This window comes from Netta rufina, assembly GCF_964035555.1.
Source record: "Netta rufina genome assembly, chromosome: 1".
NCBI lineage: Eukaryota > Metazoa > Chordata > Aves > Anseriformes > Anatidae > Netta > Netta rufina.
In genome coordinates this window covers 137,261,169-137,289,093 of record NC_140123.1, presented here as the reverse complement: position 1 = coordinate 137,289,093, position 27,925 = coordinate 137,261,169, and the positions used below count along the sequence as shown (strand labels likewise).

Genomic DNA, 27,925 nt, shown 5'->3' with positions numbered 1-27,925 from the left:
AGCCAAGACCTAATTATAATGATAATTCACTGTAATATAATTATAAATTATAATAACAAGTCAATTTTTACATAATAATTGCAAGAATTCCAGTAATTCTGGAAAAAGTAAAAGTACCATTAGAAACCCTTTTTTTTCTTTTTTTTTTTTAAGGTAAATGTACTGCTGATTATGTCTGACTCATCATGAAGCATTTTAAAACTCTAACAAAACCTTGAGAATTATTTAGTTTTGTTTTTCAAAGCAACAGTAGTCAAAAACTAATAAGTGAAAGTTTCAAAGAGTGACATAAAATTAGAAAGTTCCATAGTAGCTGTGTGCATTAGATCATGAGACATGGATATTACATTCAAGAGGTTTATGGCAGAGAAAGAAAAATATAGAATTGATATGTCTAGACTATATGTGGACAGACATCTCTTTGCCAAGTTGATATTTCTGACAGTATTAAAGAAAGTTACAGAAGTTTGATCCTCGAAATATATTTAGAAGGGTAGTATTTTAATGACTAAGCTAATAGCAGATCTCCTAAGTCTTCATGATCAACTTCTTAATTTGTTTTGAAACAAATAAATCTGTTTTTTTCACAAACCTGAAAACAAAAAAAAGCCAGGAGCTGTTGCAAATTAAAAAGATATCCTGGCCTCTGGTTACTGCACCAGCAAAATGCAACAAATTTGATGTAAACTGTGGAAAGCAATTTTATTCTTTCACAGTAAAGGTACTGACATGCTGCTTTTAAACTTGTGAAGCAATGGTGAATGTACTACTCATTTCTGCCTTGCAGTTTATCTTAGGGTCCAAATCTCTTTTTCTGTCTTCCATTCGCTGGTCTGAATGCTCTTCTTTTATCTTTATACATTTCACTTTATGATTCCCTTGCTTTCAATTTGTGTTATTTCCATAATTTCTCTTCCTTTTGCTACTCTACCTCCATTTCATGTTTTCTGACATGTACACTATGAAGAGATGGGTAAACTGAATCATGAATTGTTGTTTACCAAATCCCAGACTATGGGAACAAGGGGCAAACAACAAAAGTAATAAATGAGTTTAATACAGAAAAAAAAAAAAAAAAGAAAAAGTATTTCCCTCTCTGGTGGATAGTGACCTATTGAATCTTGCTACAATTGTTTGTTGTGTATATAGAAAGCGTACACAGTTCTGAAAGGGAATGGTGAAATGGAAGAGTAATGGACTGCAAAGATGGCCAGATTCATGTGCACCTCCTAAACGGTATTTTCTCTCGCCAATTGTCATTCAGAGTGCTGGGCTAGATGGACCACTGGTCATATCCAGTAGGGAATTTTTATTTTCTTCTTGGTTTCCTTTACCTTCCCCAACTGCTACAGCCAGTCTTCCTTCCCTCTCTATCCATTTTCTATTACTTTTATCAGGTGCTTATTTCAGGTATTTAAGGGTGAACAGAACTGAAATTACTTGTCTAGATTACAGCTTTCTTTCTCTTTTCATGTCATCTTAGCAACCATCAGGACACCAAATATCTTTCTATATTTCTCTGGTTAATGCTCCTGTAATATTCTACTGACGTGGACCTAAGGTATACTCCCTGTAGATATTCGATGATCTGAATGCTGGCATGCCCTGAGGTGAGTTCAGGAATATGCAGTATGACCAAAGCTGAAGCTAACTTAGCTCTCAGAAAAAAAAAAAAACAACAACGTAGCAGTGCAATGCAGACAGCTGTAGATCCAAGGCAGAAAGAAAAGTTTGTGGAAGAGTTTATGCAAGGACAGAAAGCAGTATTGCAGGTTAGAAGCATTCAAAAACATCATCTGTCATGTCCACAGAAAACAAACAAGTATCTTTCCTTCCCACCAAAAATCAAGACTCATAAGATTTTAGCCTGAACAGACACACACACACTGGGTCCTTTTCAGTTGCCTTCTGATTGGAGCCAGATGGACAATTTCACGTTACATGCAATTGGGCTATCAGGGTTTTTTGGCTGCAACCTACAGAACTGAAAATAGATATCCTCAGTACACCCATGTTATAGCTAGAATTTTCCTTTGGTTGAAGGCTTCAAATCCATGAAAATATTTTATTCTGAGGCATAACAGAAAGTCAGATATGCCCGATTCCCTGCCAGGCAGACTGCCAGTTAGCAGAGTCCAAAGCTAGGCAAGTTTCTATTAAACCTGTCTGGTCTCCTTCTCCAGTTCTGCTGAAACCAACACATTCCCAGACTACTTTCTAATTTTAACATATTGGTATTTTCAGCAGAAAATTGTTCCTTTACCAAATTTTCCAACCAACTCTAATTTGTGTATGATCACATATATACAAGCACAAAATCTTTCAACAAAACATCAAGCCCAGGAAACTGGAAATAAATCTGTGAGAGGACTGAAAGACATTGAAACTTGCCTACAGAGGCACACAGGCAAATTCTTCTTCTCTTTATGACTTAGTCAGAAAAGTCTTCGGGTAACAAAAATACATAAGCAATTGGAATGAGGCTTTACTTAGACTAGCAGGAATGTTTCATAGAAACACATGGCTATTGAACATAAAGCAGTTGAATTGCATTTAGAAGAAATTGAATTGATTCACACACTCAGGAATGAGAATACCTTGCACTTTTATAACATGAAAAAATGGAATGCCCACCTTAATATGTCTGTCTCATAATAGCCACCTAAAATAAAAAGCAACCTACACCTTTAGAATACTTCGTACTATTTTCTGGTGGCTAAACTCATTTGTTCTCCCTAACAACAGACTATCTTAAAGCTATCAGCCTGGACTGGACAACTTGGTTGACTATCAGCAAGAAGGAAGCTGAAGCTCAGATGTAATTGCACATAGATTTACCTGAACGTACTACCCTCAGTCTAATCTCTTTTTACTGTAATTTATCTCCATCTGAAACAACTGGATTTCTTCTGCCCCACTGTGTTAGTTCATTTTGCCTTCACAGCTTGCTGGAACGAACAATTGATAGGATAAAGAATTCATCTAAGAAAGCGGGAAAAAAAATATTTTTTTTTTGTTATAATTTAAACTGGAGACACAACTAAGACATTCGTGTGTAAATACCTGAAGGGAGGGTGCAAAGAGGACAGGCCAAGGTTCTTTTCATCAGTGCCCAGTGCCAGGGGACAAGAGGCAGTGGGCACAAACTGGCAGACAGGACAGTCTGTTCAGACTTCTGAACATCAGGAGCCCCTCTGTGCTGTGTGGGTGAAAGAGCACTGGCACAGGCAGCTCAGAGAGGTTGTGGTCCCCTCCTTGCTGATCTTCAAAAGCCACCAGGACGTGGTCCTGGTCAGCCTGCGCTGGGTGACCCTGCTGGAACAGGGGTCTGGGCCAGACAACCTCCAGATGGCCCTTCCCACCTCAACCCTTCTGTGTGGTTCTGTGATTTGAAATTATCTAGCTGAAGGGCTTTTATACAGCAAAGTAAGTCACAGTAGCTCAGTTTTAAGGAGGGAGGGCATCCAGGGAAAGATGTGTCTTGATGTATTAAAAACATCATTAACTCACAATCAACGCGTCTAAATCCTACTGACTTCAGTAGCTTTCCTATAAATTTCAGTAGCTTTCCTATAATAATTTGTGTTGATTTTTCTTACATTATAGATCTCACATCTTCTAATAATGTTTTCCTCTTTCAAAACATGCTTTTGCAGAGTCAACTAAGTTTGGCAAGCCCCAAAGGCCACAAAGAAATTATTTTGTACTTGGTTGCTAAGGAGTATATCTCAATCTTCCAGTTTATAAGTTTGTTCCCTCCTCCCCCATCCTTTTTTGTTGTTCAAGAGATAACATTCCCACAAGCATCTCATATATCATCACTTCAAGTACACTTATCTGCAGTAGATTAAAAAAAAAAAAAAAGGAAAACACATGCACAAATGATCTTTGCTAGAAATGGTATTATTGGATGCAAGACTCAAAAGGAGAAATAGTTAGTTAATACTTCTCCTTTAAAACTTTAAAAGCTTTCATTAGTCTTGTCTTCCATGGAAATGAGTTTTAGCATGACCTTGAAAGAGTTCACCTTTGATAAAGTACATGACATCATTTTGCTCTCAGTATTGTAGTTAACCTACTACTTCCAAGTGTGCGTATGCTTCAGTGGAACATACTCCTAGCCAATTAATCTCTTGCATAGAATTTGTCCCTGGCTACAGGAACAACAGAAACATGTTTACAGTTGCACTGTCTACTCTCCAAAATGGAGAGTGCTCTCAGGACACTGAGAAGCACTCACTTGTAACCTTTAACACTGGCTGATCAACTGTCCAGGGCACTAGTACTGCTAATTTAAGTTTGTTAACACATGAAAGAGATTTAAGGATGGTGGTTTAGAAACATGAAAGATTTATTTTTCTTGTTGTATGCGTAAGGATTAAGGAATTGAATAGAAATGAAGAAATATTAAAATATGGTGTATTTAGCAAAACCTCTTTTGCAAAAGCATGGCGACCCAATCTTTTGTTAGTGTGAACTGTGCTCACTGAGATTCCAAAGTCAAATGAGGAATTCTCAGATTATTCCCTTTCTGATTTGAGAGAGGGAAGGGAAAGTCTGCAAACAGGTGATAAGAGGTAAGTTTCTGTCATCAGAAAAGTGAAAAATTGCAAGGGAAAGAAATACAGGTATTTTGAGAGGTAATACTAGTAAAAGAGGGTAGATTTAGATTAGATATAAGGAAGAGATTCTTCACTATGAGGGTGATGAGGTGCTAGGATAGTTTTGCCCAGAGTAGCTGTGGGTTCCCTGACTGTTTTAAGAGGCAATAAAGCTGAAGCTTCTTGAATTCAGCAGATCAGTTAGCAACTAGTAAAGCCATATTTAAGGGTTAGACTTCTCAAAACTAACCTGTATTCTGGTGCATGGCTTAATGACAGGGATAGTAACCTTAAAAAAGACATGAAAGCAGTGTGCACTAACTGCTGAAGATATCAGAGAGAGAAGGAAATGCAAGTTCCACTGTATTAGAAGAAAAGGTGCAAAAGGACTGTTTCTTCTACGGGCATGGATCTACTTGGGGAGCAGGGAGGACTTGACCTTGGTTTCCACTACCTGTCTCCAGCACTTCTGTCATAACACAGATAATGCTGGCTCGCCCAGCTCAACTCTGTGGCTTCTTTCCAGCTGCCTGCAGTGCGTGCAGGGACACAGCTCCATTGCTGTGACAGGGTTATCTCTAGCAATGGCTAAGGCCTATCCCTGGGTCTGCTGTGTAAACCCCGGGTCCTGAATGGCACCTCATGGGGGCTCAGCTCCAGACCTGCCTTGCCTGCCTCCCCTGGACACAAGTGAGGGAGATTTCCAGCATTTGGGGGAGGTGTGATCGAAAAGGAGCTCTCTGTACTGGGAAAGCCTTGATCTGAATTCCTCTTACACTAGGAGGAACTCACTACCGGACAGTGTAAGACTCTAAGAGCCTGGAGAAAGAAAACAACACCAACAAAACAAAAACATTATCACATGTCACAGAATCACAGAATTATCTAGGTTGGAAGAGACCTCAAGATCATCGAGTCCAACCTCTGACCTAACACTAACAAGTCCTCCACTAAACTATGTCAAGTATGTGCTTCAGCAATGGAACTGACTCTTGGTTTGTTCACTACTTTCAGTCAATAGTACTAGAAAGACAGACTGTTTTATTTTGATTGCCTATACTATATACACATTATTTTCTTCTGTATTTCGAATCTTCCACGTAACAACGAGTAATGTGTATGCATGCTGAACATTTTTTTCAGTCATTTATACATGGAGTCAAACATAATATTGCACAGTATTTCCCAGGGATACTTGAAATGTAATAGACTGTAAAACACTTTTTTTTTTTTTTTTTTTTGTCAATAAAGAATGGGTTTTGAAGCTATTTCCCTCTAATGCCCTTTGTCTGCAACTACCCAAGAACCTTCACATTCTGATTTGTGTGTGTGTGTATGCATAGCCAAAATGTGACTCCCACCTCACCATTTTAGATAACTTCATAATTGGACAAGACCCCTGGGTTCCATGGCAATATTAATTTACTGTGACTTAATAGTTTCAGACTTTTGACCCCTGAACACACACGGGCACACATGCGAAAGATGGAAACACAGCTGCAAAAATGACAGTGTTGCTGAAATAATTAATCGCCATTCAGTTAGAGATTATTCCTCAGGACTGCATCCTGGTTTTTTTTCTTTTCTCAAACTAGTACCACTGAGCTGGTACTCCTGCTGTTGTCCTGCTGGCTCAGAATCTCACTTTCCTCTGCATATACAAGGGAAGAAGCTTGTGCTCCACATCAATATGTAGTCATGTGGACTTCCTTACCCTTCACTGTTGCTCTGTTCTGCCAGCTTTCCCTGCAGCCTGATATGTAGCTCTGGCTCCTCTGTATGGTTCTGTGGAATAGCACAGGGAATATAGAGTACAATAAACGTGCTGGTCAGATGGTGGTAGAGAAGATACAGTGCAGGATGCAGCAGCAAGTAGGCAGCACCGGAAGGTGTGGAGGGCAATTAGAGGTGTCAAGGGAAACTGAAGGGCAGGAAGCAGGGTGCAAAAAGTCTGACCAGAGTAAATACAACCTATTGATGAACTCAGGGCCCTGAAAGTAACCATGTTCCTATTACAGTGTATCTCTGTAACCTTTAAAAGGTCTGGTTTTGGAAGGTTACTTGTAAAAATCCATTGTTTTAGTTTCAGTCATGATATCCATCAGTTCCCAAGAATGTTAATCTGATCCATAGCCCTGCCAGTTGATGAGGTACTGAAGCTTTCCACAAAGTAGTTTAGAAACGAAACTTCATGATATTCTGCCTGACTTTGTACCATGAGTGCAGGAGGGGACGGGATTGCTAGTGGAAAGTGGGGGATGAAGCATTAACGGGAAGACCTAAAGAACTGGGTTGATCTTCATGGATCACTCAGATCACTCACTCAGTGCACTCAGAGCTTTGAGGCATTCTTTTCATTGTCTCAGACTCTCTGTAGGTTCAAATGGAAAATGGCAACATGTAGTGTATTATTTCTAAGATTATATTTTCAAACATGAAATTGTGGAGAGGAGCTGAAATCAGGAAAAAATTATGCTGTCATGGAATCATTGTATTTTATAGTTTCCAAAATAGTCACTGCAATGTACAGCTAAAATACCATATTTTTTGTTTTGTTTTGTTTTGCTTTTAACACATCGGGAAGTCAACAGGTAATTCTTACTGTCCTCCTTTATGGTGTGTAAAAGTACAGAGCATTTAATTTGATTATGAGCTCTCATAAGCATGAAAACTGACCCTGTAACAGAAAACAAACACCATCTGCTTCTCAAAATGCTTTTGCCTTTGCCAGTAAGAAGCTTAACTTTATTTATTTGAATGTGTCTGTGTTCATCATCTAGGTTGCTTAAATCTAATAACACTTCCAATTATCCTGTTTGGGGATTCCTTATTATATCTTGAGAGACAAGCTAAAATCTGTTTTATGTCTATTTAATGCAATGATTCCTAGAATTATATTGACAGGGAATCTATTTTAATTTAATTGCATATATATTTTAAGTTACACCGTTTTAACCCTAAAAACTCAAAAATAATATGGTAGATAAATTTCATTAAATATTTATGAATTGCAGTCCCAACATTAAAAAAAAAAAAAAAAAAAAAAAAAAAGCTATCAAAGTATGCTAGCAATAGTAGCATTAAATTTAATAACATACCCTGTAATCTTAATTTTTAGGAGTAATGACCATTTATGGTTATAACAGAAAGTAAATTTAGCTACAAGTATTAGCTGCAGAACAAGTTATGTTCTGTCCTATTTGACATCTAAAATGGTGTGCAGACTTTATTATCTTTGTAGATAATAGCCATTTTATCTGTAAAAGATGTGGAAGGAAATAAGATGAGAAAACAAGATTTTTATCATCAAAACAAGATAACTGAAGTACAATAAGTTATCAGATAGCAAAACCTGAAGCGACAGCTTCAAACAGTTCAGTGAGAGATTTTATTTTCCCATGGCCATTTTACACATTTGTTTTCCTATGTAATCCTTCATTGTAACTCTTTGCCAGAGTTTGTAGAATTCATCTTCCTTCCTGAAGAGGAAAATGTAGTGCTCCAGTCCTTTGAGCAAATGTATATGACTCAGATGCTGGAAAAAGCATCAAATAATAGTTCTGAATGGAAATTTACAGTGATGGGAACTCTTCAGACATATACAAACAGCCTATCTTAAACAGGTTACAAAGACTAAAACTGGCATATCTCTTCTTTTCCTTTTTGTCTCTCTTTTTTTTTTTTTTTTTTTTTTTTTTTTTTTTTTTCCATAAAATAATGAACCAACTGTGTTTTGAACAATCCCAGCTGCTTTCTTCAATCCAATCTGCACTCTCAAGAATCATAGAGCCAGGCTTGATATATGATGTATTTGTCTGGCTGTCTCACACCCCACAAAATAGTCTCATTTTGAATGAAGAGTCAGTTAGCAGTCAGTACTAGCAAAACTGGGTCAGATCATGGGATTTGTGCTTTCTATACATCAGGAAGCAAAATGATCTGTAGCAGTCTGGGTGATCTGCTGGTTATATGTCCCCTAATTCAGCTTGAATAGATGTGCTGCAGGTAGATGTGCTGCAGTCACTCCCATTTTGCATATGAGGGGAAGCACATCCCTGTTGTGGAATACAATCTATTTCAGAAATGTCTTAATCCAGTGATAGCTAAACAAACACTATTTCTATAAAGGCTTCCATAAGGTTGCTATGTATTTTGTTAACCTTTTTATTTATTTATTTATTTATTTAATTTTAAATTCTCCCTCCTGTGTGCACAGAAGTTTCTATTTTATTTTATTATTTATTTATTTATTTATTTATTTTGCATTATAAAGGGTTGCATATAGTTTTTACATGATTTTTAGACACTGAATTGTTAGGCTTTCAGCACAGCTTGTATAGCCAACAATTACAACAGCTGGTCAGCAAGGAAAATCCCAGACAAACCTACATTATGGTAAAATTACAGCTGTGAAAAATGATTTCTAGGTTCTGGCATCTAACAGTGCATGTTCTACCTCGGAATAAACTCCTCATTAATCTGTAAGATATTTTGGCACTGTGAGGACACCATCAACCTTAGGTTATGCCTTGATTTCTGTAGCATTCTGTTACTCATTTAGCAAAAGATGGTGGAGTGCACATCCTCTTTAGTGAAAATCCTACCTATAGTAGCAGTTGTACTCAACTCATCTTTGGTGTAATAGCAGCTGCAGCAGATACCAACCTAAGACAGCAGGCAAGCATACAGCAAGCACAGTTTTGTATCCTGCTGACTTCAGTATAGCACAGTGGATTTAAAAAGTATTCAGCAAGAGTGGCTGTTTCGGTGTAATTCAAAAGCTTGACATGGAAGCAATGACACAACAATGCAGTGCAGAGAGGGGGTCTGAAGGGCCAGTTGCTCCTTCCTTGCCTTGTGAAGGAGGACTGGATGCTGTGAGGGCACTAATGGGGTCGGTGACTCCCCAGGGGCTGGAGACTGGGGCCATCAGGGGCTCACAGGGTCCGACAGGGCAGGCCCTTACAGCTGGGTCCCATCCTACCACCCCAGCCAGATAGAAGGGCAGATCAGCCCCAGCCCTGAGCATCTTCCTGAGGGTGGGGACAGGATGAGGTTGGTGCCCACAGGGCCCTGACAATTGGCTGGGTAATTGTTAGCAGATTTAATGTCTATTAACTGCTTTTTTTCTCTCACGTGAATTGCATAGCTGGAAAATAAATATGGGGTTCCCATCACATAAAATGGAAAAATCACTGAGATACAGTTTTAGGATTTGCAAAGACGACACTTGCTGGTTGTAACTTTGAGTCAATAAATAAGAAGAGAACTATTTTTTTATAAAATATGTCTTTCTGCTGAGGAAAAATGAGCACAGCTGCCGAGCTGTGCAACAGACCAATAACTGCTATCCCCTCTTATAGAGCATCTCAAATTGCATACAAATTATCGCAGAGTCTTCTTCTCCAAACCTATTTTATCTGTGCCACAGTTTTGCTGTGATTACAGATTACCGGAACAACATCTTTACTACTAGTTCACTGCATTCTAGGTGTCTAGGTGAACTACAGAATCACAGAATCACAGAATTTCTAGGTTGGAAGAGACCTCAAGATCATCGAGTCCAACCTCTGACCTAACGCTAACAGTCCCCACTAAACCATATCCCTAAGCTCTACATCTAAACGTCTTTTGAAGACTTCCAGGGATGGTGACTCCACCACTTCCCTGGGCAGCCTGTTCCAATGCCTAACAACCCTTTCGGTAAAGAAGTTCTTCCTAACATCTAACCTAAAACTCCCCTGGTGCAACTTTAGCCCATTCCCCCTCGTCCTGTCACCAGGCACGTGGGAGAACAGACCAACCCCCACCTCACTACAGCCTCCTTTAAGGTATCTGTAGAGAGCGACAAGGTCGCCCCTGAGCCTCCTCTTCTCCAGGCTGAACAAGCCCAGCTCCCTCAGCCGCTCCTCGTAGGACTTGTTCTCCAGGCCCCTCACCAGCTTCGTCGCCCTTCTCTGCACCCGCTCAAGCACCTCGATGTCCTTCTTGTAGCGAGAGGCCCAAAACTGAACACAGTACTCGAGGTGCGGCCTCACCAGAGCTGAGTACAGGGGGACGATCACCTCCCTAGCCCTGCTGGTCACACTGTTCCTGATACAAGCCAGGATGCCGTTGGCCTTCTTGGCAACCTGAGCACACTGCTGGCTCATATTCAGCCGACTATCCACCATCACTCCCAGGTCCTTCTCTGTCTGGCAGCTCTCCAACCATTCCTCTCCCAGCCTGTAGCTCTGCTTGGGGTTATTGCGTATTGGGGTTATATACCTTTGAACTGAGCTTCCTTCACTCTCTCTCTCTCCATTCTCCTTCTCTCTCTTTCTTTTTTTCATTATTGCTGTTCTTGCTACTGACAATTGTAGGGAACTTGGTTTCCTTGTTCACTCATTAGTGTGTGATTATCTTTGACTTTGTCCTCACTGCAACTTAGCCTGTAGCCATCCTGTATCATCTGCCCTTATGCTTATAATTCAGTTGCTTTTTCTCTTGCTTAGCCTGGCTTGTTATTGCTTGGACAAAGACACCACTGAGTTCCCCATTACTACATCAGTTGCTCAAGCCTGTGCTTCCTGGCATCCAGGCTGAATATCGGCTTTTCTGACAGTCCCTTACTGTTTCTGTGCCAGGCTTGTTACTCTTCCTGTAATAATTTATCATTTTTGGAATCAAAGTCAGGAGTCTTCAGCCCATCTGTCCTTATTTTGAGCTGTCATGAAATGACACTGTGTGATGGTGTCACACTGCTTCCTGTTGATACCGTCTTAGCCTGCATTGCTCTGAATGCCAGTCTCAAGATTGTCTTCATCAATACATGTAGCTTTCACTTTCAGTTGCTTTGCAGGTATCATTCTGTTGTGTCATGCAGTTGACAGAAATGACAAGTATGGTAAGTATGGTTGCTAGATGTGGGCTGCAAGTTCTTAAAAATGTAGAATACAAATTGAAAAACTTTCCACTTGACATACATTACCAGAAAGGTTTTTACATTAGGATTTGAATTAGGGGAAGGAAATTATTGAAACTGGAATATATCTTGATGCTCTGAAGTTAGCCCTTCCTCTCTTGAAAAATAAATAAATAAATAAATAAATAAATAAATAAACAAATAAAAAGGCTTGTTCTTTTAGGTGTATTTTATAAGAGGACATGATACTTTATCTGAAGAAGGTCCAGTCTATCCTATGCTAGAAGTTACATCTTTGTCATTCACTGGGAAGGAGTGACACTCACTGGCCAAAATATATAGTGCCACAGACCAAGTGAATTCAAAGGGTCCTTTGAGTGGTTTTAATTTGTGTTTTGGAAATGAAAAAAAGATGGAGTTTCAGCAAATAAATACAGGAGGACAACAACAATTAGAATGAAGTTACAAAACTTGGAAGCTGTCTTAGCAGCCTATGGACAGTTCTAGACCCCCTAGGAAATAAATGCCACCAATTGTCCTCCCTTTTACATCCTCATGCACATACAACCTTTGCAACCCGCATCTTCATCTTCTCAATTTGTCTCTTCTTTAAGGTTTAAAATCTGGTTACTTTTTCCAAAGCAATGAGATGTTGTTGAAGTTGTAGTGATAATGCCTGCTGGCTACTGGCTATGCAAGAATAACCTTTTTTTTTTTTTCCTAATCTTTTTTTTTTTTTTTTTTCCCCCTTCTACTTATTATTGCTAATGTTGAAATTATCACATTCCTATTTACTTTCATTGTATTTACATGATAGTTATGTAAAATCAATATATATAAGCAAACGATAATTTAATTGATTTACTTCAGGAGATCCTTCATCAGCTTCAAAAAGATATGCTTTAAATATGAAGCAATAAAATAATCTTCAGTTCTTGTATGTCTATAGCTAAGCGATTTGCATTTTCCTGAAGCTGACCTGCTGTCATTAGTTGTGAAAAGAAATCATACTTACCTCACCTGTTTCAGGCTGTTGGCTTCTTAACATAGCAGAAAAGTAATTTTAGCTCTAATTCCATAGGTAGCTGAGAACATCCACTACCACTGCAAAATCATGCACTATTGGACTTCTGATTTAAAATATATACATATATATATAAATCCTCTCTCACAGTACTTATGATCTTCTGTCAGGCACTATGTCTCTAGCCATAGCCAGTCTTAAATCAGCCATGTGAGATACTGAAGACAATGTAAGCACAACACAGAGTTCACAGTGAGCAAAGACCATACTGAAATCCTCCTTAGATCTTTGAGAAGGCCGAGCTCCATAGCATTTGATCTACATTAAATCATAACCAGCTCTTGTGAAACCAGCAGCAGCTGAATCTTTTGACTGCTATGTTCTTCACACAACATGAAACTTCCTGTGCGGTCACAGGAGAAAAATGAAAGACCTTTGCTGAGGCGATCGGCTCTGGGGCAGACGTGTTCTGCAGCGGAGCAGGTGACCGAGGCGGGCAGGGCTTTTTGTCCGGCATCGAGGCCACTCGGGGGAGCCGCCGGGACCCGGCAGTCCTCGCGAGGGAGGCTGACGAGGCGCGGGCGGAGCCAGCAGCGCCCCCTCCCAGGCTGTTTAAAAGTTGCCCCTAGGGAGCGCGAGCGACCAGGAGCGCGGTGAGCAGGACGGGCAAACAGGGCGTGGCGCGTCGAAGGGCGTGGCGCGGCAGTTCGCGCGGGCAGGGCGAGCGGGGCCCATCGTGGGCCCATCGTCGCTCTGTTGCAGCTGCCTCTCCCTTCGGTGCTTGTAACCTGCTTGCGTAGAACCTGACCATGGTATCAACCAGGCAGAAAAACGTGGCCTCCGCATCTCGTGCGGCATCTCCAGCCATGGTCACCAGTGTGGCTGCTCAGACGGAGGGCTCGGGGAAACACGCAGCCGTCCAGGTCCTGGGCTGCAGAGTGTGCCCCAGCCTTCTGTTGGTCTCCGACAGCAGTGGTGGGTATGCCTGTGGGAGGTGTGCCCAGGTTGAAGAACTGCTCAGCCAGGTAGCGGAGCTCCGGGAGGAGGTGAACAGGCTCAGGAGCATCAGGGAATCAGAGATGGAAATTGACTGGTGGAGGTGCACTCTACCCTCTCTGAGGCAGGCTCACAAGCCTGCCACAGCACAGGCGTCTCCTGTTATGCAGAAGACGGAGGTTCCCTTCTACTGCCAGGCAGCGGGAGGAGACCTAGATCAAGGGGGGGAATGGAGGCAGGTGCCTATTCGGGGTGGTAGGCGAGCCCTCTCTCTGCCCACCTCACCTTCTCATCTACCCTTAAATAATCGATATGAAGGACTAGAACAAGACAATCTGAATGACAAAGTAGATAAAAACCCGTCCCAGTTGGAGGGGGCGCCTAAGACAAGGCGACCTACACATCGCATTGCCACATCATCCTTCAAAAAAGAAAGAAGGGCTATTGTTATGGGGGGCTCCCTCCTGAAAGGGACAGAGGGACCGATATGCCGACCGGACCCAACCCGCAGAGAAGTCTGTTGCCTCCCTGGGGCTCGGGTGAGAGACTTTGCCAAGAAAGTCAAGCGCCTGGTACGGCCCACTGACTACTACCCGCTACTGGTCTTTCAGGCTGGTAGCGATGAAGTAGCAACGACAAGTCCGAAGGCAATCAAAAGAGACTTTAGGGATTTGGGGCGACTACTTAGAGGATCAGGGGCGCAGGTTGTGTTTGCCTCTGTCCTTCCAATAGGGGGGATCGAAGCTGAAAGGCGTGCTGTTCACATAAACTCGTGGCTTCGAGACTGGTGTGACCGGCAGAATTTTGGGTTCTTTGATCACGGGAAGGTCTATGCTACACCGGGCCTGATGGCACCGGATGGGATGCGCCTCTCTCGGAGAGGGGTAAGGATCTTTGGTCAGGAGTTGGCAGGGCTGATAGATAGGGCTTTAAACTAGAGTCGAAGGGGGAAGGGGCTAAAACCAGGCACGCCGGTGAAGACCTAAGGGATGGTACGCTAGAATCAGAGGGGCTGTGTGCCAGTGAGGTCCTTCGGTCAGATCCACAAGGTGCTGAGTGTAGGGAGACGCACCTGAAGTGCTTCTACACGAACGCATGCAGTATGAGGAATAAAATGGATGAGCTAGAAGTCCTGGCCCAGTCCCGCAACTACGACATCATCGGCATAAGCGAAACCTGGTGGGATGAGTCCTGTGACTGGGGTGTTGCGACAGATGGTTACAGGCTCTTCAGGAGGGACAGGCAGGGTAGGTGAGGTGGTGGGGTGGCGATGTATGTGAAGCAGGGGCTGGACTGTGTGGAACTTCAGGTCAGTGATGGCAAAGTTGAGAGCCTCTGGGTAAGGATCAAGGGACGAACGAATAAAGGGGATGTCGTTGTGGGAGTCTATTACAGACCGCCTGGCCAGGACGATAGTGCCGATAAATTATTCTTTACAGAACTAAGAGAGGCCTCGAGATTAACTCCCCTTGTCCTTATGGGGGACTTCAACTTGCCAGACGTTAACTGGGAGTGCCACACGGCTGACACGAGCAAGTCCAGGAGGTTCATGAAGCACCTAGATGATAACTTCTTGGTGCAGGTGCTAACGGAGCCAACTAGGAAAGGTGCCCTCCTAGACCTGTTGCTAGAAAACAGAGAGGGTCTGGTGGGAGATGTGGTGATTGGTGGCCGCCTCGGTCATAGCGACCATGAAGTGGTTGAGTTAAAAATTTACGGTGACAGAAGGAAAAGTGCCACCAAAACCTCATCCCTAGATATGGGGAAAGCGGACTTCAGGCTGCTCAGGGAACTAGTCAGCAAGGTCCTCTGGGAAACTGCTCTTGAAGGCCTCGATGTCCACCAGTGCTGGTCATTCTTTAAGCGATGCCTCCTAGAAGCACAAGATCAGGCAATTCCTAAATATCGCAAGTCAGGCAGGCGGGGCAGGAGGCCGGCGTGGCTGACCAGGAACATTCTAATGGAGATTAGGCGGAAACAGAGAGTGTTTCACTACTGGAAGGAGGGCCAGGTGTCATGGAAAGAATACAGGGATGCTGTTCGTGTTTGTAGGAAGAAAGTTCGTGTGGCCAAAGCACACCTAGAGCTGGCTGTGTCTGTGAGAGAAAATAAAAAGGGTTTTTTTAGATATGTGAATGGAAAAAGGAGAACTAAAGAATACATAGGGCCGCTCCTTGATAGGGAAGGTCTCCTCACAGACAATGACACAGGCAAAGCAGAGACGCTTAACGCCTTCTTTGCCTCTGTCTTCAATGCCGATGATGGGCTTCGGGACCCAGGGTGCCCTGAGCTGGAGGACCGGGACGGTGGGGATGACAAACTCCCAACCGACCCTGAACGTGTGCAGGATTTGCTACTCCACCTGGATCCCTACAAGTCCATGGGTCCGGATGGGATTCATCCCCGGGTGCTGAAAGAGCTGGCGGACGTCATCGCGGAACCTCTCTCAATTATTTTTCAAAGATCCTGGGAATTTGGAGAGGTCCCGGTAGACTGGAAGCTGGCAAATGTTGTGCCGATTTTCAGGAAGGGTCAGAAAGAAGACCCTAGCAATTACAGGCCTGTCAGTCTCACATCAGTGCCTGGTAAAATCATGGAGAAGATGGTTCTCGAACTTATTGAGGCGCACCTGGGCGACAAAGCAGTCATTGGACCCAGCCATCATGGGTTTGTGAAGGGTAGGTCCTGCCTAACTAACCTGATTTCCTTTTATGATAAGATCACCCGTATGGTGGACCAAGGGAAACCAGCCGATGTGATTTTTTTGGACTTCAGCAAGGCTTTTGACACGGTTTCCCATAGGATCCTACTGGACAAAATGTCCACCATACAGCTAAATAAAAACATCATACGATTGGTGAGCAATTGGCTAACGGGCAGGGCCCAAAGGATTATGGTAAATGGGGCTGCGTCAGGCTGGCGGGCGGTCACCAGTGGGGTCCCTCAAGGCTCCATTTTAGGGCCGGTACTTTTCAATATTTTTATAAACGATCTGGATGTAGGAATAGAAGGTATTTTGAGCAAGTTTGCTGATGACACCAAACTTGGAGGAGTTGTGGACTTGAATGAGGGTGGAAAGGCCTTGCAGAGGGATCTGGATAGGTTGGAGAGCTGGGCGATCACCAACCGCATGAAGTTCAATAAGAGCAAGTGCCGGGTCCTGCACCTGGGACGGAGAAACCCTGGCTGCACGTACAGACTGGGCGATGAGATGCTGGAGAGCAGCCTAGAAGAGAGGGATCTGGGGGTCGTGGTAGACAGCAAGTTGAATATGAGCCAGCAGTGTGCCCTGGCAGCCAGGAGGGCCAACCGTGTCCTGGGGTGCATCAAGCACGGCATCGCTAGTAGGTCAAGGGAGGTGATTGTCCCGCTCTACTCTGCGCTGGTGCGGCCTCACCTCGAGTACTGTGTGCAGTTCTAGGCACCACAGTATAAAAAGGACATGAAACTGTTGGAAAGTGTCCAGAGGAGGGCTACGAAGATGGTGAAAGGCCTGGAGGGGAAGACGTATGAAGAATGGCTGAGGTCACTGGGTCTGTTCAGCCTGGAGAAGAGGAGGCTGAGGGGAGACCTCATCACAGTCTACAACTTCCTTGTAAGGGGGTGTCGAGAGGCAGGAGACCTTTTCTCCATTAACACTAGTGACAGGACCCGCGGGAACGGGGTTAAGCTGAGGCAGGGGAAATTTAGGCTGGACGTCAGGAGGGGGTTCTTCACAGAGAGGGTGGTTGCACACTGGAACAGGCTCCCCAGGGAAGTGGTCACTGCACCAAGCCTGTCTGAATTTAAGAAGAGATTGGACTGTGCACTTAGTCACATGGTCTGAACTTTTGGGTAGACCTGTGCGGTGTCAAGAGTTGGACTTGATGATCCTTAAGGGTCCCTTCCAACTCAAGATATTCTATGATTCTGTGATTCTATGACCTTTATTTCTTCCATCAGTGGAAAAGGGGATTAATAGACTGTACTCATGTTTTTCTAGGGAAGTACCCTTTCTCCTCTGTTCTGTCCTTATGATGGGAGTTTTCCTCCCTGCCCTACTAAACCATCTTTGCTGTTTCACTTCTGAGTATCTGACTTCAGCTGTCAGTCTGTGAAGGGTAAATGTTTTTTGTAGTTGTCGTGGTTTAACCCGGCCGGCAGCTAAACACCACACAGCCATTCGCTCACCCTCCCCCCTCCCTCTCTGGGACGGGGGAGAGAAATGGAAAGTGAAGCCCGTGAGTTGAGATAAAGACAGTTTAATAAGACAGGAAAATAATAATAATAATAATAATAATAATAATAATAATAATAATAATAATAATAATAATAATAACAATAATAACAATAATAATAATAATACAATAGTGATAATAGGAAAGTAATAATAATGTGTACAAACAAATGATGCACAATGCAATTGCTCACCACCCGCTGACCGATGCCCAGCCTAACCCCGAGTAGTCCGGCCCCCTCCCCCGGCTAGCCACCCCTATATATTGTTTAGCATGACGTCAGATGGTATGGAATACCCCTTTGGCTAGTTTGGGTCACCTGTCCTGGGCCTGTCCCCTCCCAGCTCTTACTGCACCCCCAGCCTGCCTGTTGGCAGGACAGAGCAAAAGGCTGAGATGTCCTTGGCTTGGTACAAGCACTGCTCTGCAACAATTAAAACATCAGGGTGTTATCAGCACTCTTCTCATCCTAAGCCAAAACACAGCATTCCACCAGCTACTAGGGAGAAAATTAATTCTGTTCTAACTGAAACCAGGACAGTAGTACATAGTGGTAAAAGTAGGAAATGCTTACCCAAGCAGTGTGTATTTAAAATTTCTATAAAGCACTATGATAATAAACAACAGCAGCTGCTATATAATTTGAATATTAACACTTACCTTAATATAATGAATCTTGTTTCACAGAATCATAGAATGGCTTGGGGGAAGGACCCTTAAAGATCATCCAGTTCCAAACCCCTACCATGGACAGGGGTGGCACCCACTAGATCAGGTTGCCCAGAGCTCCATCCAGCCTGGCCTTGAACACCTCCAGGGCTGGGGAATCCACAACATCTCAGGGCAACCTGTTACAGTGCCTCAGCATCCTCTGAGTGAAGAATTTCCTCCTAACCTCTAATCTATATCTCCCCTCTTTTAGTTTAAAGCCATTCCCTCTTATCCTGTTATTATTTGACTGAACAAAAAGTTTCTCTCTACCTTTTTTAAAAGCCCCCTTTAGGTACTGAAAAGCTGCAATAAGGTCATGGTTTCTATTGTTTGCAGTATGTAACATGGAATGTCTATTCTATATAACATCCATATTGACAGCTTAAAAATCCCAAAAGAATTACCCATGGCTTTTTATTTATTATTAGTGAGGGCAGTAAAATAAGACAAAGAGATTTTAAAAGGGAGTAACTGAAATGACAGGAATCTGGAAAAAATTAGCTGAATGGTACTCAGAGTAAGTTTTCCATATTTTATACATGCATTTTGCCTAGAAATAAGATCTGTAACAATGGTAGGAGTGGAAAAGCAGTATTATAAAAAAGATGAGCACAAACAGATGAGATGGTTCCAAGAAATGCTTGGTAAATGTGTGGTTAAGTTGTTTGATCTGGTTATCTGCTCTTTCATGAATCAGCCATGTCCCTGTGTTCCTACAGCTATTGACTGGATGAGGCTCTGTGCTTCAAGAGATGCAAGTCCTGTATGACTTTGACACAGTTATGTTGTATGGACAAGTATGCTTACCTCTTTATGTCTTTCTCCGTTTACCCATCATTGGAATCGCTAATTGGACATATAAGCTCTCCGAGTAAAGGAACTGCCTGATGAAGCATAGCTTTTAACAGAGCCTGGTACCCATCGGTTGTGAGGGCTTCTAAGTAATAATGTAATCCTTTTGTATTAAATGTAAGAAGGAGAATCTTACGACTGTGGTTACCTTATTTCTGTATCTGCATGTTCTTCATACTGAAAACAGTCCAAGTGTGTTAAGGAAAGGCTAAAGACTCGTGTATACTCATGTCTAGACTCTTCAAGTGCTTCAAGTGTTGGTTGTTTGTGCTGTAAACTCCTTATTGAAGTGCTCTTTTCCATTTGACTGTGTTTCAGCGTTTTTTTTTTTTTTTTTTTTTTATCCCTTTGCAGTAATAGTACCTAGGAAAGAAAGTGTGGCTTTTGCCCCCTCTGCTGGCTGGCTCATCAGGATCTGGACACACAAGAGCAATTTCATTTCTTTGGTCAGTGTAGCGGCTCACTGAAGTGATATAACAGTTTTATTACAACTTGAAGAGAACTATCTACCCCTTGTACCATACCACCATTTTCAAAGAGATAAAAATTTATGGTTGTAGCAAAACTGCTGAATAGTATGCTCAGCAACTTGGGTACCTTGAAATGAAATAACTAGCAGGTTGGGAGTGTTGGGCTCTGTAGTTAGTAAATCATGAGAATATGGCTAAAATCTGCCCATTCTGAAGTGTTGCTAACAACTCCCTGACTGTCGTGTGTTATCTGGATCTCTTTACCACTTTACCCTGTTTTTTTCTAAAGACATTATAATTACAGGTATTTGCCATTAATGAAGAACTAGGCATCATTAAGATGCTCTCCATGAACACATTTTTCTTTGTTAACACCATCAGAGGTGGTGAAACTGCTTCCTGAATATATGAGACTCTGCAAAATTAGATTTAAATTTTCAGGAAGTGTGGTAAACACGTCTTCTCATTGGCCCTGTCTCTTTTTTACTCCTGGCTTCACAGGTCTGTCTTGTTCTCCTACACCGTGCTGACAAAACTTACCAGGTGTCTCTCAGCTAAGACATAGCAAATGCAGAGCATATTGAGGAATAGAATTCCTCAATAATAGAATAGAATTCAAGAGAACCAGATACCAGGTAAGTATCAGGAGAGGTTTACTAAAGGCATCCAGATGGAACCTCAGAAAGTTGTTTCTTGCATTTAGGTACTTTGGTCACCTTTGATCAGTTTTCAGAAAACAAACAAACAAACAAACAAACAAAAACATACTGAAACATTTCTGATTCCCCTTTGGAAATCAATGCAGTAGTTTTTTTATTATTTATTATTTATTTTTATTTTTTAATTAATTCTACCAATAGATTTAGATGTCTGACCCTTGAAATAGAAAAAATAGCCCTGAACTGTATGCCTAGGAAAGAATAGTTTTCAACACCTAAGCCACCTCTGTAAAGCTAAGTACCTAAAATCATTCCCCTGTTGCAGCTAACTGTATTCTAAATAAAAATTTGATTTTGTTGGCTAGTTTAGCAAGTACTGAAATAAACCAGCTAGACAGACATGAAAAGAATTTTAAATGTTTGTTAAGGTGAGACAACAACAACAAAACAAACAACAAAATAAATTAAGACAAATATCAGTATTCTGTCTAATCCTTTGTGAGCTATAATTTACAAAGCTAGAAAGAATGGCATTTATTATTGCTTCCTGTTTCCTGTGGCATGCATAATGGAATTGCATGTCTGATTTTCCAGAGTTCGGTTTCTGAATCATGAAATTTTTCCACTGGAATAATTTAGACTGGCTAGTCCTTTACTTTTGCAGAAACCCCAAACTCATAATGATAAACATTAGCACTTTTATGTTTTCTTTAGTTATAACCTTATCTGATACCATAATAACCTGAAAAGATCTGGAAATACATTTTACAGTAATATCTTAAACAAAATACTTATTGGTGGATATCTGTTCTTATCCCAACAGAGCTCACAGTTCAATCACAGTTCAATCAGACCCCAAGTAAACAGGGTCACTATCTTTGCAACTCATCACCAAAAGAATTAAAAAATAGATTGATCTATGTGATCTTTTTTCCCTTCCATTCCACAGTGCTGCTTTACGAAAAACCCACAGCAGAAACTGTTTTTGTAGTAACCAAGCTTATACATGAAGTGCCTGTACTTCCAGTGGAAATGTAAACTCTCTTATTGAGGTAGCAACTGTTTCAGCAATTGTTTCAGATAAAATATTTGCTTCCCATTGCTTAAATAAGATTTGAAGAGAGACTAACTGTTCAAAGAACTAACTTTCACATCCACAACAGACAGAAATTGTTAAAAACAGACTAAGAACAGAATCTAATCACAAAAAAATAAATAATAAATAAATAAATCCTGAGATAAGCATCACAAAGATTCATCCTGTGCAGCTTTATAGAAAACACTAACTATAAAGTGTGTGTACCTTAACTACATCTTCAGTGACCATGCAATCCTTTCTTCTCTCCAACGATTGCTCCATCTGACTCATAGCTGCTAGAAACCTTTGCTGGGCAGGAGGGAACATGATGATCACCCTGGTCTTGTCGCCCAGCTGCTGGAGGCCTTGGAAAAGGCTTCAGTGAGGTCACTGGTGATATCAGGAGGCCACCGTGATGTAATGCATAGCTTGGTCCCCACTCCAAGAGGATTGACAAAACCTGGGGGCTGATAGGCTGAGGACTGCTCCCCTTGGTGCTGCAGGTGCTGTCCTGTGCTGATTCTGGCTGGTTCTGCTCAGCTCTGATGGATCCATTGCAGGACATGGCTAGGATGGTCAGCCAAGATGGTGATGCCTCTGGAAAAAGTGTTTGAGGATGGGCAAAACCACTGAACAGGTAGAGACGGGTTAGAATGTGAGGAGCAGCCCTGCAGATACTTAGGACTGAGAAGGAGAGGAGGAGGTGCTGTAGCCTCTAGAGTTTCCCTGTGGTCTGTGGAGCGACCATGCATGCGGGAGCAGGTTTGTCCTGAAGGGAAGCCTGTGGAAGAACCCATGCTGGAGCAGGAGAAAGCATGAGGAGAAAGAAGAAGCAGAGAGGAACTGTTATGGCCGGATCCCCTAATCCCCATCCCTTTGTGCCACTCAGGGTGTGTGTGAGGGAAGGAGTTAGAGGAGCTGGAAATGAAAAATTGAGCATGAGAAGGGGGTGGGGGAGATATTTCAGTTTGTCTTCATTTCTCAGTATCCAAACTTATTTTAATTGGCAATAAAATCATTTTCCCCCAAGTAAGGTCTGTTTTACCCATGATGGTAACTGGTAAGTGTTCTCTCTGTATTTGTCTCAACTGGCAAGTGATCTCTCTGTGTTTATCTCAACTCATGATTTTTTTTTTTTTTTTGGTCACACTTTTTCTCCACATTCTGTTGAGGAAAGGGAGTGAGAGAACAGCTGGGGGGCAACTGGCAGCTGGCTAACACCAAGCCACCACAATTCTATAATCTGTAGGCTATATACTATTTATGTATATCTATTTCTCTATGTAGAAATCTATGTACATATAAATATATACATTTATCTGAATCGAGGTCGTCCGCCTTGGGCCTGCCAGGGCAACGGTGGCTGCACCCACGGCCTCTGCCTAGGAATGGCCACTGTGCACAGTGAGGGGCAGACAACACAATTTTGGGAAGTAGGAATATGTATTTTGAGATATTTTTTTTTCTTGATCTGAATAATGATACTGGAAATACTGTGTTAGTAGCTGTTTATACTGTATCTATCTATGTTGCAAGTTTATGGAAGGCACTTAATGGAACAGTTTTCATTAAAGTTACCAATCCTCACTCTAGTCATACATGTATGTCTAATTCTTCTTTAATTAATGTATTATCAATTATTACAGCTTTCTACCAAAGTGCATGAGTTATACATCAATCAGTGTCTTTACATGAAACATTCATTACTACTAGCTTCTCTGGAATATTCTACATGATAATTTGAGTTTGATCTGTTGACTTAACGTCAGAGAATCATTAAGAATGGTTTAAAAGACCTCCCAAGATCATCTGGTCCAGCCATACCCTTAACACCAATATTACCCACTAAACCACATCCCCTAAGTACCGCATCCAACCTTTTCTTAAACACCTCCAAGGACGGTGACTCTACCACCTCCCTAGGCAACCCATTACAATGGCTAGCCACTCTTTCTGAGAAGAATTTTCTCCTTATTTCCAAACATCCTTTCAGTTCTTTTATTCCATGTTTCTTAAGTTATGGAATGTAAAATGAAGACATTCAGAGCATAATTTTATTTGACTAGGAAGAATGAACTGATTAATTCAAAGTACTTGTGATTGAAAATGTTACATGAATGAAAGAACTAAAACGAGACTTACATTTACAGTTCAACTTAACAAGTCACTAACCACTGTTTTCTTTTTACAGATTTCTCTTGGTGTTGATTTGTTTAATATTCAGTGTACTGTCTACTATAGAGCATTATTCTGAATTTGCCACTGGAACCCTTTTCTGGATGGTAAGTGAACTTTTTGGGGAAATACACTTTTTTGGGGAAAGTTGTGGCTAACTGTGAATTGCTTTAGCTGAACAAAGGAGATAATTTTAAAAATCCTCATACAAAACATGATACTTAATTTAAAATATTACCTGCCTTTACTTCAAGGAAGTTCATAGTTTAAAAGGAATGATTATTAAACTAAGAGAGTATTTGATCAATAGATTGTTTTTATATACTTGTTTTACATAAGGCATGAAACTGTACACTGTAGCGTTCGCAATGGGTGATTGCTGTCTTATGCAGCATGAGACAGAATATTCCATGCTGGGAATGTATTTTTTTTTAACAAAACTTTTCTAAGACTTCTGGTGAAAACTGTCCAAGAACCACACTCTTCTGAAGTACCCAAATTTCAGGACTGGTGTAACCTGATCTAGTGAAGGTATCCCTGTCTGTGGAAGGGGAATTGGAACTAGATAATCTTTAAGGTCCCTTTCCACCCAACCCTTTGTATGTTTCATTATGTAATTCTAAGTGATTTCTGTTAGACTAGTTTACCAGTATATTGAACAGGAAGGAACAGCTTTTATCACACTTCTGTGCATTTGGCTATGAAGTTGGTGCTTTTCAGTTCATGGGGCTGTTCGTAATCCATCCATGTATCATTTTTTTCTTGAGCATGCATTAAGTATTATACTTAGTATTTTGCAGAAGCATAAAGTCACTGTGTTGTTTATGTAACATCCTTATCTTGCTAACACCCTTTTTCTTGCTATTAAAATCTTAAGTAGTCATTTAAAAACAGATGTTGAAATAAAAAAACATCTCACTTGGAGGTAGACAGAGGCTGCTTGTTGATTTCACAGTGGCTAGGCAATAATTCTTTTATCACTACTACTTTTTATCTGAACTATCAGTGGCTAGTTCAGAGGTGAAATGTACTTGAACTGTGTTACTAGACCTGAGATATCAAGTGTCTTAAAAATGTGAATTTCCATCTAGTGACAATTCATGAACTGTTACAAAATACATATATACTGAAGTATTAATTTGAAGCAGATGGGAATTAAAGTATAAATAATTTCTGTAAGGACCTCAGAGACTTTTCCTCCTCTGCTCCCCCATGGCCTCTGTTAATTCTAGAAAGTTAAGAATGATAAAGCATCCTTTGTTAAAAATGGAGTAAATCACTAAATTACTTTTAAACAGTTGCTCAAAACATCTGGATTTCAGCTACTCAGGTCCCCTTTCTCAAAGTGTGATAGTCTCAGAGTTTTATTGTAATTTCTTTTTGTTAAATGCTTCTAAGTTTTCTAATGTGATGGATTTTGTTTTTCCAGCTGGTTTGAAAACAAAAATAAGTTATTATTTATTTTTCTGTGGCTTAGACTACATTAGTACATGTGGCTTTCATGTGCAGTTGACTAAGCCATCTTTAGTATCCCTGATTTTTTTCTGGATTTGATTAATTTCAATTCTGTAACAAACGTTGCCTAACCTTTAAGCCATATTCAGTGTCAAACTAAGTGCAGTCTTCTGCCATTCATATGTAATCTTCTCATCCTCACTGAAGGATGCAGAGCAATTATAGTTCAGTATAACCACCACCACAAACACTAATACCAGTAAAGATTTAATGTAGAGCTGATTGAGAACAGTGGAGACTGCCAGCATTGTAAGATACAAGACTGGACCAAATCATCTATTGGATCAAATTCAGAATTAAATTGATTTATTTCTCTCCTCATTCAAGAAATGTGCAATTCTTTGCATAGCCCTATTACTGAGTCAGTAGCTGATAAATACTAGTGTGTCATGCTGGTATTGTTTTCATAGTTGTGAAGGTATATTGTAGTAGATGAAAAGTTGAGAAGGGTTGTCTTAAAAATTATAATGTTGAAAGTTGATAAAACCTGACTAGAAGGATATCATTTGACACTTGTAGATACTTAAATGTGCTTGTATTTTCTTACAGAGTGTGAGGTGTCATGCCAAATACAATTTTAGATAATGTGTCACTGGAGGAAATATGGCACGTTAGTAACAGGTGTAACTGCAGGTGTGTCCTCAGCCACTGAAACCTTCTATCAAAGACTTAATTTTCTGATGTTCATGTTGTATCTGGGTGGTGTAAGATAACTTTAGGTGTGAAACCTAAAAAAGCCCCAAACCTTTATCCATCCCCCCTCTCCAAAAACCAACATATGTTTTCAAGTCTCTGACAATCAAAGTGATTTCTAGAGAAAAAAAGAAAAAAGACTCTTTCGTTCTGCATTTGAATGTTAAGGCCAATCTATAATATTTGAGGCTTTGAATGTGTTGCTTAGCCACAGTTTCTGATGAAGGTTTATTGCTATGCTTCCCCATAGCAATAAACTTTCCCCATATGTGGGAAATTTGCTCTATTTAAGGTCCTTGCTTGGGCTTAAAGGGAAATACTGTTTCTTATACGTATGTAGAAAAGACATGCTGTAAAATGTTGTTTACATGTGGTAAAATAAGTTCACTTCTGTGGTAGCAGGAATAGTAAAACTCCTTGTCTTGAGCTTTTAAAAGTTACCATTTGAAAGAGGTTTTTATTCTCATAGTACTAAATATTTTCCATATTCATGGCACTGCTCTTGGAAGGTTCATAAATATTTATTTTTTTTCAGCTGTAAGAGAAATTTAATTGTTCCATGTAAAAACATTGTATTGTCTTTAATTCCCGTGACTATTTTTTTTCCCTTTTTGTCCTCTGACAAAATTTATCATTTTACCAAAATGGTAAATAAATAAAGTGACAGTAACATTGACACAGTGGATCATGCTAATAAACACTGACAGAACAAAAAGTGAAGAGGAGTGCTATTCAGATAGGTTAAAGGTTTAGGTTCTATTTTTATTTATTTATTTATTTATTTATTTATTTATTTATTGGTGTCCATCTATAGCAGATGCCTATCCAAATTATCTGTACCCTTTCAGTCTAAAAACAAGATTGAAAGCCCTGGAAGAACAGACTGTCTCTATGTTTTTGTTTTGTTTTGTTTTGTTTTGTTTTTTCCTTAGTGTTTATTTTAGGCTAAGCCTAAAGTTCTTTCTAAGTTCTTTCTCCCTTTTGGTAGAGGGACTGTGAAGTTGAAGTATATATATACAGATGACTTAGGAGGTTTATTTTACTCTTACTGCAAAAATCAGGAGTGTGCAGTTTCTTAGAAGTATAAATTTGTAAATGGAAAAAATGAAAACAAAACAAAATCAAGCAAAAGTTTGGGGACATTAAGAAGCAAAAGGGACTGCTTGTTCATTTGACATCCTCTATGACTTAGGTTGTACAATTAATTTCTCTGATTAAAAATTGTTTCAACTGGATAATGCATTATAGGGAAACGACTGATCTTAATGTAAAAAAAGGAGAGGTGTTCTATGCTTCTGAGAACGTTTATGTTACAATGATACACCACCACTAGAACAATTCAAAGGACTAGCCCTCCTTTGCAGTGCAATTCTATATCTCAGCTATATGGCTTCTGTTCCATGTCCTTGAGATTTGCCACTTAGCCTACCAAATTGTCTACATGACTGCATAATTTTGTTGTTGCACTTTCTCTAATACTGTTGGAATTATGGGGTGGAGGTAAATTAGAGACACCTGACTCGAACCAACTTAAAGAAGTCATGTCAAAGTAGCTATGGCAGACAGAGTTTATTGCTGATAGACTATTATGAAGTATGTGATTTCTCACCCATAACCTACAGAATCAAATATAATGTCTCAGTTGAAGCCCTCTGTACCATTTTCATGACCTCCCAAAATTTCTAGCAATATTCTGCCTCTTTTTCCAGCTCTTGTGTTGATACTCCCATGGTTAAAATAAGCTTCTTGTCTCTATGTTCATTCTCCATTGCTGTATATCCATTTGTAAACACACTTACATGAGATTTATGAATGTGCCATGCTGTCCTCAAAACGGGAACACTTTCATTCTTCCCTTTTCTTCATTGTAATCTTGGATCTAATTTTTGATAGATCCAAAATCCTCTTAAAAATGAATACTATTCTTAAGAAAGTAGAGATAGAGATGTGCTGACTGAATGAATCAGCAATCATGGTTTTCAAACTTGCATATCCTGATTATACCATCTCACAAGCATTTTTTTAGATTG

General features: G+C 40.7%; 1 protein-coding gene across 1 annotated transcript in view; it reads left to right on the top strand.

Annotated features, from left to right (window-relative positions):
• LOC311215703 (potassium voltage-gated channel subfamily KQT member 1-like) overlaps positions 1–27,925 on the top strand; it is a gene marked incomplete at both ends in the record, with an annotated part of 528,691 nt that overhangs the window by 10,483 nt on the left and 490,283 nt on the right. The window contains one exon of the mRNA XM_084297010.1: positions 23,704–23,794. Coding sequence (XP_084153136.1) covers positions 23,704–23,794 — 91 coding nt within the window. The remainder of the gene's footprint in view (positions 1–23,703; positions 23,795–27,925) is intronic.